Below are 17987 nucleotides of genomic sequence, written 5' to 3'. Positions count from 1 at the left end.
AGCGACCAAGAGGCTGTGCAAAGATTGCAGACTGTTACAGGCAATGAACTTGCTTACACAAGGAGAAAACAAATAGAAATCAGGGCTGAGAGCCATTCAAGAGAAAGCCTGCAGTCATTAACCAGTTGGGGAAAGCAGCTGGAGGCCCCGAAGCTCCACTGTATGGCTCCACTGAGAAGAGTACACAGGCATATTTTAATAATTGCTGCATAATGTGACTGCCACTTCCTGGACTAATGTGCAGGGTTACCATTTCAGGTTCCAGTTCAGTTAAAGCAGAACCTCAAGCCAAGAGGAGAAGTCCGGCTTGCCTAGGATCTTAATCTGGCCCTTCAGGGGTTCCCCCTGATACCACCCCTCTCCCCTCCAACCACCAAATGTTTGGTAGTTTCCCTGCTTCTGTGCAGGTTTTTCCCCATTCTAAAAGGTTGAAATGCCCCTCCTAAAGTTTAGGTCCTGGCGGTAAGAGCTTTAAGCTGAAATATGCTGGCAATTTGCCCCCGTCCCTTTTGCTCTAAGTCCTGCCCACCCTTACCCCAAAGAGCTTCTCTGAATTTGGCCCTTGGGTTGAAGGAGTTTCAACACATCTGGGTTAAAGAGATTATAGAATACCAGGCTGGTCAAAGACATTTTTGCTGCCTGAGGTGGATCAGCAAAAGACAAACCGACCTCTCCCCCCACTGGCACCAAAGTACATCATACTCAAGGCCAGCCAAGTTATACATGCCTTGCCTGTATGTATATTTTAAGGCAAATAAGCAAAAAAATTAAAAAATAAAATTAAATCAGACATTGACTTTTTATTTTTTTAAAGACTTGTTTAGAGAGAAGCTCCCCTCCCCCCCACTTTTTGGCACTCACATAGTGTACATAGTTGAGCAAGTCCCATTACTGGGGAGAAATGGCTCAGGGTGGATAATTGATTTAGCCATACATTAATGAGCTCATGTTACACTTTGATACTATGTATTCAGATACATGAAGGTAATGAATGTCATACATCCTACAGCCAAGTGACCCAGCTGCATTTCAACCAACTGGGATAATGAAACTATTGGGTGTGTGTTTGTTAAGCCAATGTCTCTTCACGAGAGAACTGCAGGGGCCATTTTGATTCAGGGCCGCTGGCACATTACCCTTGATACAATGAAGCCACCAAAAATGGCACCCCTAGGGTTGGTTTTCTATGCATACAGCGTGTTTAGAGGCTCTTATGCATGGAGTAGCATCGCAATGCGAATAGCCCTGCCCTGCCCACAGCCATCAAGTCATAGGGTGGCCACGTGTCCAACTTTTTAGAGGACAGTACTCCATTTGAAGGGGTATCAGTTGATAGTCCTGGCTTTGAAGGTGTCTTACATTTCAAGGGGTGTCCATCCCAAGTCTGGTTTAAGGATAATGAACCACAAAAAGGGAGAGCAGAGTCCTTCAAGTTGCCCCTCACCTGGGCAGCAGACTGAACAGGTACACATGTCACTTGGTCACAGTCTTATGGTATGATGTAGTGTCTTTCTGCTTAAAAGGACAATCCTATGCATGTTCCTTTTGGCTAGTTGGATGTGTTGCATTTATATAGTAATTGAAGTTGGTCCCCATCTTAACTTTTGTGAACCCCCAGAGAGCTTCGGCTATTGGGCGATATAGAAATGAAATAAATAATATTTCATGTTTAGGACTTTTTTCTGTCTAAATGTGCCTAGGACCCTGGCCCTAACCAAGACAGTCTGGAACCCCCAGGGGGTGATGCCTTTGAATCTGCCTCCAAGAGGGGTAGAGAGTTCAGCGTCTAAGGCAGAGGAAGATGCCGGGCCGCCACATAGCTCCTGAGAACATCAGCGCTTTAAGGTCCATGATTTTGGTTGCCAGTTGAAGGAGCACTCGCTTACTGAAGAGGGCTACTCATGTGTTGGGCCCTCCTCATGAGGAGGGCATCTGACAAGCCTCTTAACAGCAAGCAGCTGAACACTGGGTGGAGCTCTAATAGCTTCTGCTATATCAGCTTGCCTTTCACTGATAACTTGAGAGCTGCTGGAAATAATACCTTTGCTATCTTGCCCTGTGATGGATACTCTGTGTTACTGACCCTTGGGCTATTTCTTGACCTTGCTTCTGTACTGAGTAAGATACCTGGCTGATTTACTGTGTTTGACCTCTTGTTTGTTCCTTGACCATGCCTGTTGTTGCTTTATCCTTATATTCTGACTTCTGCCTGGATTTTGACCACTTCTGCCTTAGCCTAACCCTAACTGGACTGAAACCTGTGTGCTTGACCATTTGCTTGCTAAATTGACTATTTTATTGCATAGCTCCCTGTGTTTGCTTGCAAAGAGCCATGACTCAGTCTAGAGCAGGACACATCCTACTTCAAGAACATGGTTAGGGCTAGAGATATCAAGGACCAGAAAAATGGGGTCATCAGGAGAAAAACATTACTTATTTATATAACAGTTGGTGTGTCATGTGCAGGTCACATGTACAATAATTACCAGATGTAGGCATGCATCAACTAGGGATGTTGGAGAAATCCACAATGGAACCAAATGATTTTCATGAATCTAACCTGCGGATTCTGCAGTGGACTGGCTTTTCCCCTGTTGGGTGAATTCTGCAGACTTGTGGACCATTTTTCTAACTTTGCCAAATTTGTGCAAGTTCTGTTGTAGAAAAATACTCAAAATAAAAAAACCAGCCAAAAATGCATATTTCCCCCATAGGCTAAGGCATGAAAATGCACGTTTGGGGGAAATTTGCGCATTTTTATATGCAAAATTGTGCTAATGTGCATGTGTACAAATTTGGAAACAAAAAAATCAATTTTGGTGATGGGCAGAGGATGGAACGAAACATGCCTGACAATCCATGAAACACAGACAGAACAGATTTCACACAATCAGTACATCCTTAGCATTAACTAGCCTGGCATGCCTGTGCATTTAGAAGCAGCCATCAAGTGTGCCAGTGTGCCAAATTAGCTTATGATCCTGAGATGTAATTTTCTGCCCTAAGACTGCATCCCAAAGCCTGATTCTCAGGGCCAAAGCCTGAGACCTGACAACAGTCTGAATGTTTCCCTCTCTAAGGGTAGAATCCTATGCATACTTAGACAGAAAAACATCCTACAGCTGGCTGTGGAATGCTGGGAGTTGTAGGACCTTTTTTTGTCTAAACATGCATAGGATTGCACCCTGAGTGGCTGCCCAAAACTTTCCCTCATGTTCTCGCCTTCTTTTCACTTTACCAATCACAGCGTGCAAAAACATTCTCATTAAATGATGAATTAGCAAATGGAAGGAAAGACTTAACAGTGATGTAAAATATGCTTCTGTTTTACATCACTGGCTTTTGCCAAGACTTTTGAAAACAGGCCTCTCCTCTCTGTAAGGGATTTTTTATTGGTTCAATTCACGTTTTGCAAAATATGATAAAAAGTGGCGGAAAACACTTGTGGAAACATTCATTGCTGTGGTAATTTATCAGGCTGGATTTTCTCCAGCACAGCAGTTTTCATGGGGAAAACTCTTCTAAACTTGGTAATGTTTCTATATAGGCATATGCCATTTACTCCTCCATGCCTGAAACCTCTCTTGGTACTCTCAGAGGGGGAGATATGATTAACCCTATGGCCAGTGGGACATCCTCCAAGGGACCATAGGGATTGCAGCCTAAGAGACATTTGACATTGTACCTATCTGTCCATTAACTTGGTCAATGGTGTTACAAAACGCTGGCATGCTCTCCCTCACTAGGCTTTCTTTACATGTTTTTCTTCTGCAAGTTAATTGTAGCTAGCGAGTGACTTGGTAAACTAAAATCTGCTACTAACTAAATCTTCAGTTTCCAAACTATGCCTGAGGGTACTGAGAGCAACGTTAAAAGAACAGTAAAAATAGCAAAAAGACCAGTGTAAAACAAATGTAAAATACAGATAGTGCACAGGAACGGCAATATAACAATCAACATTAGCTCAAGGGGGTTGGACTCAATGGTCTTATAGGTCCCTTCCAACCCTACTATTCTATGATTCTATGAAATAAAAATTTTCACCTGGCACACCATTGGTGCCAAGGGAACATATCTAGAGGAGTGTTCCAGAAACAGGGTACCATCTCTCCATCACTTCCATTCTCATTAGATGAGTCCAGAGAGAAATATGCGGGGCTGCAATCCTGTTGATTGTGTCCCAGGGGCCATAGGATTCTTCAGATCGCCCCCTCTGAGGGTGGAGACAGAGGATCACCCTCAGAAAGGGAGACACGATCTCAGATTCCCCCTAAGCCACTTCGGAAAGCAGCAGTTCCTTTCAGTTGTTGGAATTCTGACATCGGCAAGGGGGTAAAAGGAGGCATGCAAGAGTTGTCCAGGGGGATGCCAGGAGGGGCCCCCAGAGACCCCCCTCCAAATCAGCTGATGATCTATGGTTTCAATGGGCAGGAAGTCAGCTGTAAATGGAAAACACTGTAAATGGAAAACACTGGCCCTGAGGGGAGAGAGAGGAGTGGAAATGCCATTCTCAAGGCCAGCAGGGCTTTGGATGTCTCAGAGGTGCCGATGGCAAAGCTCTCCAGAGTGGCAGATAGGATTGCCCAGACCATTTAGTTTTCTTCTCTGAATTAAAGTGAATTAATTATATTCCTTTCTTTCATGCATCTATGATTGGAGCAGGAAGATGTTGTGTTATTTGGCACACCTTTGAATGCAAGTTTCCAAATTTATAGCCCTACCTAAAATACGTTGATGTCAGCCTTGCCTTTAACAACTCGCTTGGTCACCATAGGCGACCAGAAGTTCCATTTAGATGAGTTAATGGAATTCCATGCAGGTGAGTGAGCAGGATTGGTGGAGGAAGGCCCGATTCCTCCATCTCTCCTCCAGTCTGCTTGGTTTCTGTGCTAACTGCAGAAGAAGTCTCTTCCTCCACAACTAAATGCAGCAGGGGCAAGAAAGTTATCTATCCCTCCTGTGCCAGCCCACAGTAGAAGATCTTTTTTTTTTTTTTTTACTAGCCTGCAAAAATGCTAATAGTCCACATTGTCATGGTGGGAGTGGAGAGGGCTTCCTGTCCTCCATGGTCATGATAAAAATGCTGCCTAGTAGCTTCTTATCAAGCTACTAGCAAAACCTTTGCAAACTAGTAATTTTTACGGGGTTATTTGCAAGGCGGCAATAAATGTCAACCCACTACTAAAATGTTATTGCTACTAAGCTGGACTGTGGGATTGAGAGCCAATAGAGGTGGGGTCTAGTGTATTTCCTTTCTGGGCTCATGGGTGGGACTTGGGAATATAGTGGGCTTGGTTAAAAGGCATCAAGTCCTGTATGTGCAATTGTATGCTGCAGGAGAACTGAAAAGCAATCTGCCCAGCTTCCATTGAATAGCAGGGAGTTTGTGCATGCTATTGATTTTCTGAAGCAAGAACGCAGAGAGCAGGAGAGAACTGCAAAACTGACGAAGGAGCGCTATGAGTACCGTAGGCAAAGTAAGTGGACAAGTTCATATTTATTCTTCACTGATGTTCATAGTTCAACATTAATATTGATTTACTGTTTATTGTTGAAGAAATGGTTCTTCACGTAATTTTATTTTATTTATTCTTCTGTTAATTTTTGTTATCACGGAAATTAAAGTGTAATTGTACATTTGTTTTATGAATAGACATTTATGCAACATATAGAGTTATGCAATATAGTTATTCTAATAGTGCTGGAAACAATAAACCCTACAGTGCAATCCTACAGATGCCCACTCAGAAGTAAGTCCTGTTGAGTACAATGACACTTACTCCAAGGTAAGTAGGTATAGGAGTGTAGCCTTACTGAGCCAGAGCTCAGCACAAAAGCTTATAAAATGCAAACATGGTAGCTGGAGGAGCAATATTCATGAAGTATGTTGTGTTAGGCAGGAAGAGACCATCAATTTGGGAAGGGATGAGTTAGTACAGTATCTCAAGAAGTTGTGTGAGAAAGGGAACAGTGTTTAAACTTCATTTTGGTCTGGTCAGGAGCCTTCTCCAACCTGGTGCCCTTCAGTTGTTTTGGAGTACAACTCCTATTACCTTCAGCCAGCATGGTGGTTGAGGATCGTTGGTCTAGAGGAATCCTGAGAGCAATTGAGTTTCATCAGGGTCTTACAAGTTAAAATATGTGTAGGGTGTGTCCCAGCCAATGTTAAGTCCCACTGATTCCACATGCTTAACCCATTTCACTGAAGTCAATTTGATGTAACAATGCTTGACTTTTGCTGGATTGCTGCCACACTTTGTGTTTAACTTTGAACTCTTATTATTGAAGCAGTACATTATGTCTGACTCTCAAATGCCTCTTATTCTTCATGATCATATAGGACTGGGGAGTGAGGTCCTATGCTTAGTTGTTCTATCTTTTATTTTTCATCAGGATGCATAAATACACTGAGAAGTGTATCACGTTCTTTTTAAAATGACATGTCAAAATAATCCATGACTGGGCAAATCAGATGACATCCAGAGATATTTTAGTCTGGCCACAGGCAATGCAGATACAAAGCTTATTGACATAATATTTATTGATATCCCCCCACCCCATCCTCCAAGCTACTCAGGGAGGCATACATGGTTCTGTCCCTGCCCCCCCCCCCCCGCCCCCTGATTCCTTCCTCACTACAACCCTGTAGATAGTCGTACTTAAAATCATATAATGGCCCCCTTGGGGTTGGAGGACTGTTAGTTTGAGTGGAAGAAAGTTACCAAATGGAATGTGCAGAGTTACCAGAAGGAAAAGGCTGAAGAACTGGGTGTGTGTACATGCAAAGATGAGCAGGAATGTGAACAACAAGATAGGTTGATCAGTGGAGTTTGGAAGAGAGAAAACAACAAACAAGCTTCCAAGATAAGCCTGGCGCCTGAGGCAAAGGTCGCATGACTGCAGCAGGTAACATGGTGGTCAAGACCCCTGAAGGAAAGGTAATGTCCCTTGGCATCAAGAAGAGCGATTTCCCCCGAAATAAAGTTCATGTACACCAGGACATGGGTTGAGTTTCCACCAGCGATTTACTCCAACCTGGCTGCGCGGTGGGGTCTCTGTGTTTCCATGATGCTGTGGCCATTCAGCACCAGCCCTGCATTTTAACGTGGAAAACCGCTTCTTCTGAGACTGGTTATAGTCCAACTTTTTCAGTTTACTTCAGCTCCATTACTGACCCGTTTCCACAACTGCACTGGGTTCAGTATCATGGTCCTGCCCATGGAGTGTGTAGCCTGGCCTTTGTGGATGTGTTGCTCTGGCCTCAGTGACCCAACCCTTTCCCTCCCTGTTTTCCAGAAGTTCCATTGCCATTTTGGAGCAGGATGCCAAGGGACCAACTTTTAAAACATCATTGAAAATAAGCACTAGAACACAGCCCATGACCCCAGTCAAGGGGTATTTCTCCCATTGTGGTGAATGAGGCTTGCCCTCTCAGTGACCACAGAAATGACAGAGAAGCCCCTCAATAATTGGCACATATCAAAGCCCTCCATTTCTTAAATGCAATTAAGCGTGATCTCGAGGCTCCAGTCCATTGCCTTAGGACGTAACTCCTTCACAATCGCAGCTTCCTTATAGAGATCCTTTGTGTTAAAATGGGGACTGGTTTCAATCGCTTCCCCACAACAAACCTATTAGTGTCTCCTCAGAAGTAACTCCCATTGCAGTTGATGAGGCTTGCCTTTGAATGCCCACATCAGAACTTACAGAGATCCCCCCTCAATTGAAATGGCACACTTTTAAGCCCAATTCCTTAAGTGCAATTAAGCGATCAAGTGGGATCTCGAGGCTCCAAAGAATTGCCTTAGGAAGAAAGTAATTCACACCTTTGTTATAGATATCCTGCAGGTTACAATGGGGGATGGTTTCTGTCTTTATGTTTACTGGTTTCTTTCCCACAACAAACCCATTACTGTCTCGTCAGAAGTAACTCCCATTGTGGTCAATGAGGTCCTCTGTGTTAAAATGGGGGCTGGTTTCCATCTTTGTGTTAGTGCTCTCTTTTCCAGCACAAGCATATGTGTGTCTACTCGGAAGTAACTCCCATTGTGCTCAGTGAGGCTTACTCCTGCAATGCAGGTGCATCTGGACTTTCAGGGGAAAGGGGGAGGGGGGAAGCCTCTCTTCACAGCAAAACTGATTCCTTTTTTAAAAAATCCGGTACTCCTCCATTAGCTTCTCCTTCCATTGTCCTGAAAACACAGCCGAAGAGGTGGGAACACTGATGAGGTAATCAGACCCAACCCAGACTCCACTCAGACTCCACCCAGCCATCAAGAAAATAAATCGATTAGAGCTCAGTGGAAACAGTACAGGCCCCAGGCTACAGCAATGATAAGCTGGGTCTTTAAGGGCTGTGGAAACAGGAAAAGGTGAAGATAGGATTGGGGAAACATTGCAACAAAGTTGCAAACAAAGTGAAGCGGATAGCTTGGAAACATGCCCATGTAGTCAACCAGCATATTTTCCCACATGGTGCAAAGACTTGAGAAAAGGAGTATTTAAAATACTCCCAAATCAGCAGAACTGCAAAGAAGACTCGAGCACCAAAAAAGCGGCTGCTCACAACACCCCTCCTGCTTCTGAGTGCATGACCTGGCTGGCCACCAGTCTCCGTTGCTCCAACAGGGGCAACCATCTGAGTGAATGTGGAAAACGAGAATGGATTGAATTGAACTGCATTTGATTTAAGCAAAGTCAAAGCACGCTCTGCAGGGAGAGTCCCCTAGAGCAACTGTAGCAAGACTGGGGTAAGAGGCAACCTCTGGTCTCTTTCATGAGGGATCTCTCTAGCCCATCGCTCCAAAGCCCTGTGGTCTGTGCAGGGGTCTGCAAAGCTGGCAGCCAACTTCCTATGGGATGGTCTTGGAAGAAAGCCAGGCTCCCTGAGAAAGACAAAGCACTCAATACATCCAAAGGGGACACTGGTGAATTGTTGGTTCTCCCACTGCTGCACCTGAAATGTCCAGAAAGCCTGAAGTTTCCTGGCATATCTGGCCCTTGTGGATGGGATCAGGGCTGGCTAGGGTTGGCAGGGCCGGAACATCCTAGGCCCTGAGATTTCAGGGCCCAAACTTGAGCCCTGGGGTGAGCCCTGGTGATGTCATGGGGGGCAAGTTCCAGTAATGTCATAGGGGTGTCACCAGAGGTGTACCCAAGGGCACCTATTTTGCTATATGCAAGCCTTTTGCTACACAGTTCAACCCACCAACACCCCCCTCCCAAGGAATTTCTGTAGATTAACAACACAGAGAAAGCTGTCTGTGGCAAAGCCCACTTATTGAAAGCAACGGGGGGGGGGGGACGTTTTTCACACACAGGCAAACTAAGGCAACGGGCAATTAAAGTCAATGACTGCAAGAGAGAGTGAGTTTGGGTTACATAATCACAGCATACTAAGTTCACAGAACCAACAGAGTAAGCTTTTCTTTTTAAGTGCACAATCTGTCCTATGGGGTTTGGAGGTGGCTGCCTATCCAGTGCAGGGCAGGAGAAGTGTGGAGGGGATCATCCCCTCCGCGTTTCAGCCGCTCTGCATTTGCGGCTAGACAGCCGATCTCAGAAGCAGCTGCTGGATGACACATAGGATGTGTCATACCGGCTTTTCTGCCTTCCGCACCCCGGAACACCCCCCAGAATGCCCCGTTTTCTCCGCTCCATGCTCCTCTTCCGAGTGTGGAGCACGGGGCAGTTCTCACTGCCTGCAAGGTAGTGCAGGAGCAAGGGAAGGTCGGTTCTCTGGGAACCGACTTCGGAGCACGGGCTTTGAGGTCGGTTCCCAGAAACCGACATATCCTATGGCCATCTACCCACTGGCTGCCATAGGATTGCTCCCTCTGTAGCTTGAAAAGCACCCCAATTTATCCAGAATATGTCACAACACAGAGAAAGGAATTTGTAGACAAGCCCACTTCTCCAAGATTTAAATTAAAGGGAGATGGGAGACCAGGAAACCCATTTCACACACAGGTAAACTGAGGCACCAGGCAATTAAGTCAATTTTCAGTGACAGAACAGCCCTTCACCTCATCTCCCATCCCTTACCTGTATAGTTTCAATTAACTTGGGCAATTAAGTTATTTGTCAGATTCTCCTAATCCATTTTTTGCATGAGGGTGTTTTTAGATTTCCCCAATATTTTGCAAATACATTTTGTAGCAGTTAAAAAAAATTAATGAGCAGTGTGCATTTGGTTTAATTTGGTTTAAAAAGTTCAAGCAACATTATTATAGGCTGAAATGGTACATCACAATTAAATGAGTCATTCTCCTGATGTCCTGTCTAAACTTGGCTCAGAATGTCTGCACCGCAAGGCATGTTCATCACATGTGTAAATAACCTGCTGCAAGCAAATTACGATTTCTAAGCTTGTTCAGTTGTAACAGAAATAGCAAAAGCGATTTGATCCTTTCTCTTGGTTTTACAGGTCATTAAATGCAAAGCAGCCATTGCTTGGGAGCTTAAAAAACCCTTGAGCATTGAGGAAATTGAAGTAGCTCCCCCAAAGGCTCATGAAGTTCGCATTAAGGTAAACCAAAAAGATAATGCTGATGGATTCTAAACCAATTTAAGCTTCATCTTGCAGCGTTGTTCTTTTTCTTCTTTTTTAAAAGAAGTTCATTGAAAATATTTAGATACATATCAGATGATTACTATTACAGGAGGGTGGGGGAAATGGAATCAAATTAAGGGTGCAATCCTATGGCCCCTTGACATGGTCTATTTTGATTATTGTTTTTGTTTACTGTTCAACACTGAGGAATCTTTTTTAGATATAGGGCAGTTTATAAATTCAGGAAGGAAGGAAGGAAGGAAGGAAGGAAGGAAGGAAGGAAGAATGTTTAACTCATTGGCCAAAAAAATCGTTGAGGACACATACTCTTTATTCACATACACTTCTCTCAAAGCCTCCAGGGAGCTCATCATAGGAAGGTGCCTTAGGATGCAATTCTATGCATGTTTTTCCATTCAAGTGTCACTGTGCTGCCCCCAGCTCTGTATTGTATTAAAGTATAAGAAATGTATATGTGTATACTGTGGGTGGAGAAGCCAAGGATCTGCTCACCAGGCCGGTTGTAGCTGGATCCTAGCAGTCTGAGATGAACTAGTGCAGACTTTCCTTTGGGTGGGAATCTTTCCTTACTTTTAGCCTAGGGCTCCTTCACACTGAGGGCTCCTTCACATCAGGCTATTATCCTGCAATTGAGATTGCTCCTTCACAGAAATTTGGGGGCTCTTTACATGATGCAGTGATCATCCCAGGCATCTCCTGCACTAAATGCCCTTTGTTCTGTTTTCAAATAGATTGCAGATAATGAGCTATCAAATCACCCCGTTGTGTTCAGCTTCAGCTCCAGTTCCCTCGTCAAAAGAGTTAAAGCAGCAAAAAGTGGAGTGAGATCAATGAAAGATAAGGGAAGACTCAGATACAGGGAGAAGGAGGGAGAAAGGGGAAGGGAAAAAGGAAGCACATGTAGAGGGAGTTAATTGTGATCCTGCATTTAAAACGGAAGCAGAAAGTCCCATTTTAAATGTGGGATTTTAGGCTGGTGTAGAGATGCCCATAGTCAGCAAAGAAGCACGCAGCTCAGAAAACCTGGGAGAAAATACTGTTTTTACCAGGCCTCACCCCTTTTTATCCAGCATCCACCAATAATTTCCCACTGGACCCAACTTTCACTTATGATAACCTCCTTATTTCCTGTGGACTGTGAGTTATTATTTCTTTTTGTTACATTGAAAGAGATTGTTCAATAAAGAAATGTTTGTTGGATTTAAAGAGGCTTGAGCGAAACTGGCTGAAAAGTTTCTATACGCAGGGCACATAGGCATGGAGACAGCATAGTCACATATACATGGTTTTAGGAAATCGCCATTTTAGGAAATCATTTCTTCCTACCCTGAAGTACAATTTCATTTTGTGCAGATTTTGGCCACAGGGATCTGTCGCTCAGATGACCACGTGATCAGTGGTGCATTTGCTATGCCTTTCCCAATCATTCTGGGCCATGAAGCAGCTGGGGTTGTGGAGAGTGTTGGAGAGGGAGTGACTTGTGTGAAAACAGGTATGCGAAAAGATGGGAGGGGAGCTTTCTCAAAAGACGCGGAGAGCTACTTCACACATGACATGGGTACTCTGGCCTCCTAGCATAAATGTCAGTGTGTAGAAAAATAAATACCACATGCATCACAATGTAAATATTTTTGTTCTGTGTGGGCAAGTAGAGCAGGAGTGGAGAACCTCTTTCAGCCAAATTCAATTTTGAAGAAGCTCACAGGGACTGCATTCCAGTGGTGCGTGGGGCCAAAGGTAAAAGGGGGTGGAGCCAAAAGTAAAATAAGAAAACAAATAAGTGAGGTAAAACCAATAAGAGGCTCCCCCCCTCCCCCCTGAAACTCCAGATGCACTTGCATTTCAGGAGCAAGCCTCCCACAATGGGAGTTACATCTGAGTAAACACATATATGCTTGTGCTGGGAAAGGGGGGGGGGAACACAGGGATGGGAAACCAGCCCCCTTTCTAACCCGATGCTGTGCAAGATCTCTATAACGATAGTGTGAAGTAGTTACTTCCTAAGGCAATAAACCAAACAACGAGAATCGGAGCCTTGAGATCACACTTTACAGCCTTTAGGGACTTTGTGCTTTAAACTGTGCCATTTCAATTGAGGGGGATCTCTGTAAATTCTGATGTGGGCATTCAGGGAACAAGCCTAATTGAGCACAATGGGAGTTACTTCTGAGTAGACACAAATTGGTTTGTGCTGGGAAATGCAAGGACGGGAAACACAGGGACAGGAAACACCCCTTGACCAGGGGCATGGTGAAAGGCACACCCCTGGGCAGGGCTAGCATACCCAAGGTCAATGTGGGGGCTGAGGCCCACAGCAACTATACCAGGGAAAACCCAACTTGAGGAAAAGAATCGGACTTTAAGCAGTCTCAGGAAATCCGGCGTTTCCCTGATAAGCTCCAGGGTGGCTGCTGGATGGCCATGACGTCATCTATCTTTAACGACCTCCAAACACAGACAGCTCGGAGTAAATCACTCATGGAGACACCCCCCTGACAGATTGCTGTCCAGACTATGCTGGAATCCTTCCAGTGACAGAGAGCCCAGCACCCCTCTAGGGAATTGGTTCCATTGTCTGACTGCTCTGACCGTTACATCATGGGTGTTTATCCTTCCAGCCTGGAAAAATGAGTCCCTTTGCAACTGTAAGGGCTCTCAAAGACCACTTTTGCTCTCCACCTGTAAATCCCCCCCATCACAGGCATATAATTTAAAAGTGCATGGACATCCTCAATTATCACAGATTTTTCAAAAACAAAATGTATGTGAGCAATGACTTCCAACTAGAAAGAAGCCACCAGAGTTGGGATGCCCACATCATATGCTTCAACAAGTGTTTTACCTCTTAACACATTCCAGAAATGCAGGAAGGAAGTTAGTTGGATATAAAAACCAATTGAATTGATAGTGAGACATAGGGCTCTGCAGTTCTTAAAGGTTTCTGCTTATCTAGCTGTCTTAAAATAGGTGTACATTTGATCCTTCCCCAAGTCGACTTCCATCTCCAACTATCTGTCCTACAGGGTACCTAAGTCATTGCATTTAAAAGTGCATAAAATTCTGGTTAGGCCAAAATCAAAGTAACATATGAAGGTTGTGATCCTATGCATTTGTTGTTCAGTCGTGTCCGACTCTTCGTGACCCCATGGACCATAGCACGCTAGGCCTTCCTGTCCTGCGCTCTCTCCCAGAGTGTGCTCAAGTTCATATTCATTGCATCGGTGATGCTATCTAGCCATCTCATCCTCTGCCGTCCCCTTCTCCTTTTGCCTTCAGTCTTTCCCAGCATCAGGGTCTTTTCCAGAGAGTTTTCTCTTTGTAGATCCTATGCATACTCACTTTAAATTAAGTCACATTGGACTCAGTAGGACTTATTTTGAGTAGGCATGCATACAGTTGGCGTTCACAATTCCCATACCAGGACTAAGTATCCATAGCAGGATGTAGACAACCACAAATATATTTAGGTGTATTACCTAGAAATATTTATGCTTGACTGCATCCTGTTAAGGATCCAGAGCCCAACCGAAGGCAGAACTGTTTAGGTGTGTTTTACGTCATTTATATAATTTGTATGTGTCCTCACATGGCTGATTATAAAAGTTATAACTATTTATTTTTTATCCTAGGAGACAAAGTAATCCCCCTCTTTGTTCCTCAGTGTGGAAAATGCAGCTCTTGCAAAAATACCAAAGGCAACTTGTGCTCTGAAAATGAGTGAGTTTCGTTATGGTTTTGTTTCCAAACACAATTATTTCAGTTTATCATTTAATGGTTATTGTTTAAACAAAATGAAAAGGAGCGAGCAAGGCAGGAATAAAAGTAAATGTAGCCCGTGTCTGTGTATTAGTACTTTTTTCACATGCCTCCAATTGGCATTAGGCTTCAGTAAGCCTCCAGCACCTGCCTCAGTGGCTTGGGGCCACCTGTGAGTCTCACAAGCCAGCCAACAGCGAATAGTTCCAGCAAGTGATTAGAGGTGAAGCCAAGAAACTTTGAATAGATCAAGCAAAAGATTAGAAGTTAAACAGCCCTTCTGGAGTTTATGACTTCTCATTCGCTCACTTCTGCAGTATTTAAACCACTCACCCTCCTGATCTCCTGAGTGCCAGGAGAACAGGGGTGGGGGAAGATTGAGGTTGGGCTGAGGGAGACTGACTTGCCCAAGACCACCCAATGAGCTTTAAAGAAGCACAGGAATTTGAACTCGGGTCCCCCTGTCTAGCATTTTGTCTACTGCAATATGCTGGGGTGTGATCAAACTACGTGTGACATTAAATGCGTCTTTGCGTTTAGCATGCAGGTTCCATTAAAATGCAAATAGCACGTGGGGGCTGATAATCATTGGAACCACAGTGGCTTTAACCCTTTCCCTTCCCTGTTATGGTCCTGAGGAAAATCTCTCCTCCGCCGAAGCTGATATTTGTATTGGGAAGAAATTTCCCATTGGCACCAATGCGTGCTTTGCTTCCAGTGCAAGCAGCAATTTAAAGTGCAATCCTATACATGCTTACTCAGAAATAAGCTTCATTTAGTTCAGTGGGACTTACTCCCAGGCAGGGGCAGTGCTAAGTACCTAAAAGATCTGCGCTCGGGCCCATAGGACAACAAAATTGCATAAGTTTGCATATGCTAATTTACATATGCACATTTATATGCATAACTAGAAATAATTACTGTAATTTAGTAATGGGAGTAACACCCATTAAATATAGTGGGATTTACTTCTGAGTAAATCCTCACTTACTCTTCTCCCCCATCACCAGTGAGCACAACAGCACTGGGCAGAGACCTCAGGACTAGAGGAAACAGCTTTGCTGCTCCTGGTCAGTAGACCAGGTGAGGACTAGGAGAGCGCCACCTCCAGAGGGGGCCGGGCTCCTCATTTCATTTCAAATACTATTTTTTGTAGTTTCTGGATTTCCAGAACACCTTTTTAACACAGGTCTTGGGCTCTAACTTCTTGAAATCCTAAATTCAACACTAAACGTTGCAATATTACCTTTTTAGCAAGCTCATCATTATATAACTCTTAAAGTACCAAAATGATGCTATGGATACCTTTATTAGGACTAATCAACATTCCTAATAAAGGCATTGCCCAACTGTGGATTTGGGGTCTTGATTTCTCATGGACTACTTTTCTTTTAGGTTGTTTGTTTTTTAAATTATCAGAGTTATCAATCCCCTGGTTTCTCTCTAGTTCCAGATATTAGAATTATCTTCAGGGTGGATAATGCAGGTTGCAGCTCTGAGCACATTTAACTCAGGAGTAAGACTCCAATCCTCCATACACTTACCTGGGAGTAAATCCCATTGAATGTAGCATGACTTACTTCTGAGTAAACATGTTTAGGATTACACAGTCAGTTGGATAGGTTTCCCCATCCACAGATCTCTCTCTACCCCTACTTGTTTCCCTTCCCAGCATAATTTCCCGTACCATCTCAGCTACCTTTTCCTACTCCATAGGTCTCTGTAGCCATGTCTAGGGCTGCCCCCCCCCCCAGACATTTTGCTGCCTGAGGCCAAGCAGCAATTGGCACCCTCCTCCAACCCCTGCCCCCATCCCAGTCAAGGTGCACAGCAAGACAATAAAGTTGTTTTGGCCTTGGGACAGAAAATCCTACAAGCACTTCTCCCCTTCCCTGGCAGTGAAAATACAATAAGAAGTAATACATTTAAAATTAATAATTTACTGCTTTTTTCATGATGTCCCAAATCAGCTGTCTGCGGCATCTGCCTCAGGCTCGTGTGTGTGTGTGTGTGTGTGTGTGTGTGTGTGTGTGTCTTTAAAGGACCCTGTCTCCTAAGGAAAAGAGAGATGATGGCATTTGATTTTTTTAAAAAAAAAACCACACATCTCAGGCAGAAAGATTCAAGGGAGGTGGGGGGGGGAAGCACATGTGGGCAAAAAGCCAACTAGTCCAGGGGGATCCAATGCAGCAGAGATCATCAGCTCTCCTGTACTTTTATTTTAGCAAGTGCCATTTTTCTCCAGTTTCATAAAAAGCAACATCTTTCAAAATAACTTTCTGTACGGTGGATTCCTGTCTACGAAATCTTACTCTGTCACAGTAAATTTGTAAGTGTTTAAGGTGTCACAAGGCATTGTGGCCTTTGAACACAAAAGAGCAAGAAGCCCCTGTCCTCCTCCCACATCTCTTCACCTTTCTCTAGCCTAGTGCAATCCCCTGATGCCAAGGAGGACCATGCACCCACCATAATCTGGCCACATGGGTCATGCAAAAAACAGATGCACTCCAAAAAGGTTATTGCAGAGCCAAAGAGCTCCAGACACACTGAAGCAAGCCATATGCTCATATATTACCTTGCCGGCTTGCCCCAAATTCAGACATTGCTCCTCATTCAAACCATGTTTGCAAGCAAACCTACTTCTGTTTTCATCCAAAGTAAGAGGCTTGGGTCAGCCTGGAGGAAGCAACAGACGAGGAAGGCCTCCGGCACTCCATTTGATACGTGCGCAGACAATGCACCTGCTCTTCCTCGCTGCCTTTCAATGGCCCAGGGCACTAGTGCAATTGCCTAGTAGCAATTAGCTGAGCAGGTCTCTATGGAGTCAGAAAGCTGGGTGGCAATGGTGCTGCTAAGCAATTTTGGTCTCTGGACTTAATGAAAATAATGAACAGGCTCTGGAAGGAAAGGGGGAAGTCTCCCCTCTAGCTTAAAAGGCTGGTACCTTCATGCTACACTCCCTATTAGTCTGCTAAGGGAGTGAGTCCTAAGGTCTCCTAGTTACTACAAGGCTACTGAGGTCAGAGGGAAGAAGCAGGCTTGTATTAAGGCAGATGATGGCAACTAGGGCCAGCTTTAAAGATCTGGGACATTGAAATAACCAGGGCCCTTGCCCAGGTAGGCTTGTGTTTAACAACGCCCATGCTCCCAGGTAAGTGTATATAGGGTTGCAGACTTAAAGAAGTTATTTCTTCAGGACCACAGCAGGGGAAGAAATGGTAACATTTCCCTACATGCAAACTTTCCTAGCAATGCAAAAAGACATTTAATCTTGTGTTCAGTTTGTCCCTGATCCCATTTTAGCAAGATCCCATTTTATAAAATCTTATTTTCCTATCTCTGTGTATCTTCTTTCAACAGCCTTAATAGAGCTCGTGGCTTGATGCCTGATGGCACCACCAGGTTCACTTGCAAGGGGAAGAGCCTGCACCATTTCATTAGCACCAGCACCTTCACAGAATATACGGTGGTGCACGAGAACTCAGTGGTCAAAATTGATGCTGCTGCCCCTTTGGAAAAAGTGTGTCTGATTGGCTGCGGGTTTTCTACTGGTTATGGAGCAGCTGTTAAAACAGCCCAGGTGAGTTCTAGAGCAGGTGTTTCTAGAATATACCTATTGCTTTGGTTCAATTACAATTTGCTATCAATCAGCAGAGGT

At 44.3% G+C, this 17987-nt stretch overlaps 1 protein-coding gene across 3 annotated transcripts in view; it reads left to right on the top strand.

Moving 5' to 3' along the window:
- Positions 1 to 5326: 5326 nt before the first annotated feature.
- The window catches only part of LOC146343742 (alcohol dehydrogenase 1A), a 21980-nt gene continuing 9319 nt past the window's right edge, over positions 5327 to 17987 (top strand). For all 3 annotated transcript variants that reach the window (XR_014792016.1, XR_014792017.1, XM_084855704.1), the window contains exons 1-5: positions 5327 to 5477; positions 10427 to 10528; positions 11927 to 12065; positions 14203 to 14290; positions 17690 to 17909. Coding sequence is in view for 1 of the 3 variants with exons in the window: in XM_084855704.1 (XP_084711830.1) it covers positions 5460 to 5477; positions 10427 to 10528; positions 11927 to 12065; positions 14203 to 14290; positions 17690 to 17909 (567 nt within the window). In the remaining 2 variants the exon portion in view is untranslated. The remainder of the gene's footprint in view (positions 5478 to 10426; positions 10529 to 11926; positions 12066 to 14202; positions 14291 to 17689; positions 17910 to 17987) is intronic.

Source organism: Heloderma suspectum, chromosome 5, assembly GCF_057233095.1.
Source record: "Heloderma suspectum isolate Gila_16-S chromosome 5, 16-S_ref, whole genome shotgun sequence".
NCBI classification, from domain to species: domain Eukaryota; kingdom Metazoa; phylum Chordata; class Lepidosauria; order Squamata; family Helodermatidae; genus Heloderma; species Heloderma suspectum.
Note: the sequence above shows the minus strand (reverse complement) of the source record. Positions and strands in the feature narration are given on the sequence as shown.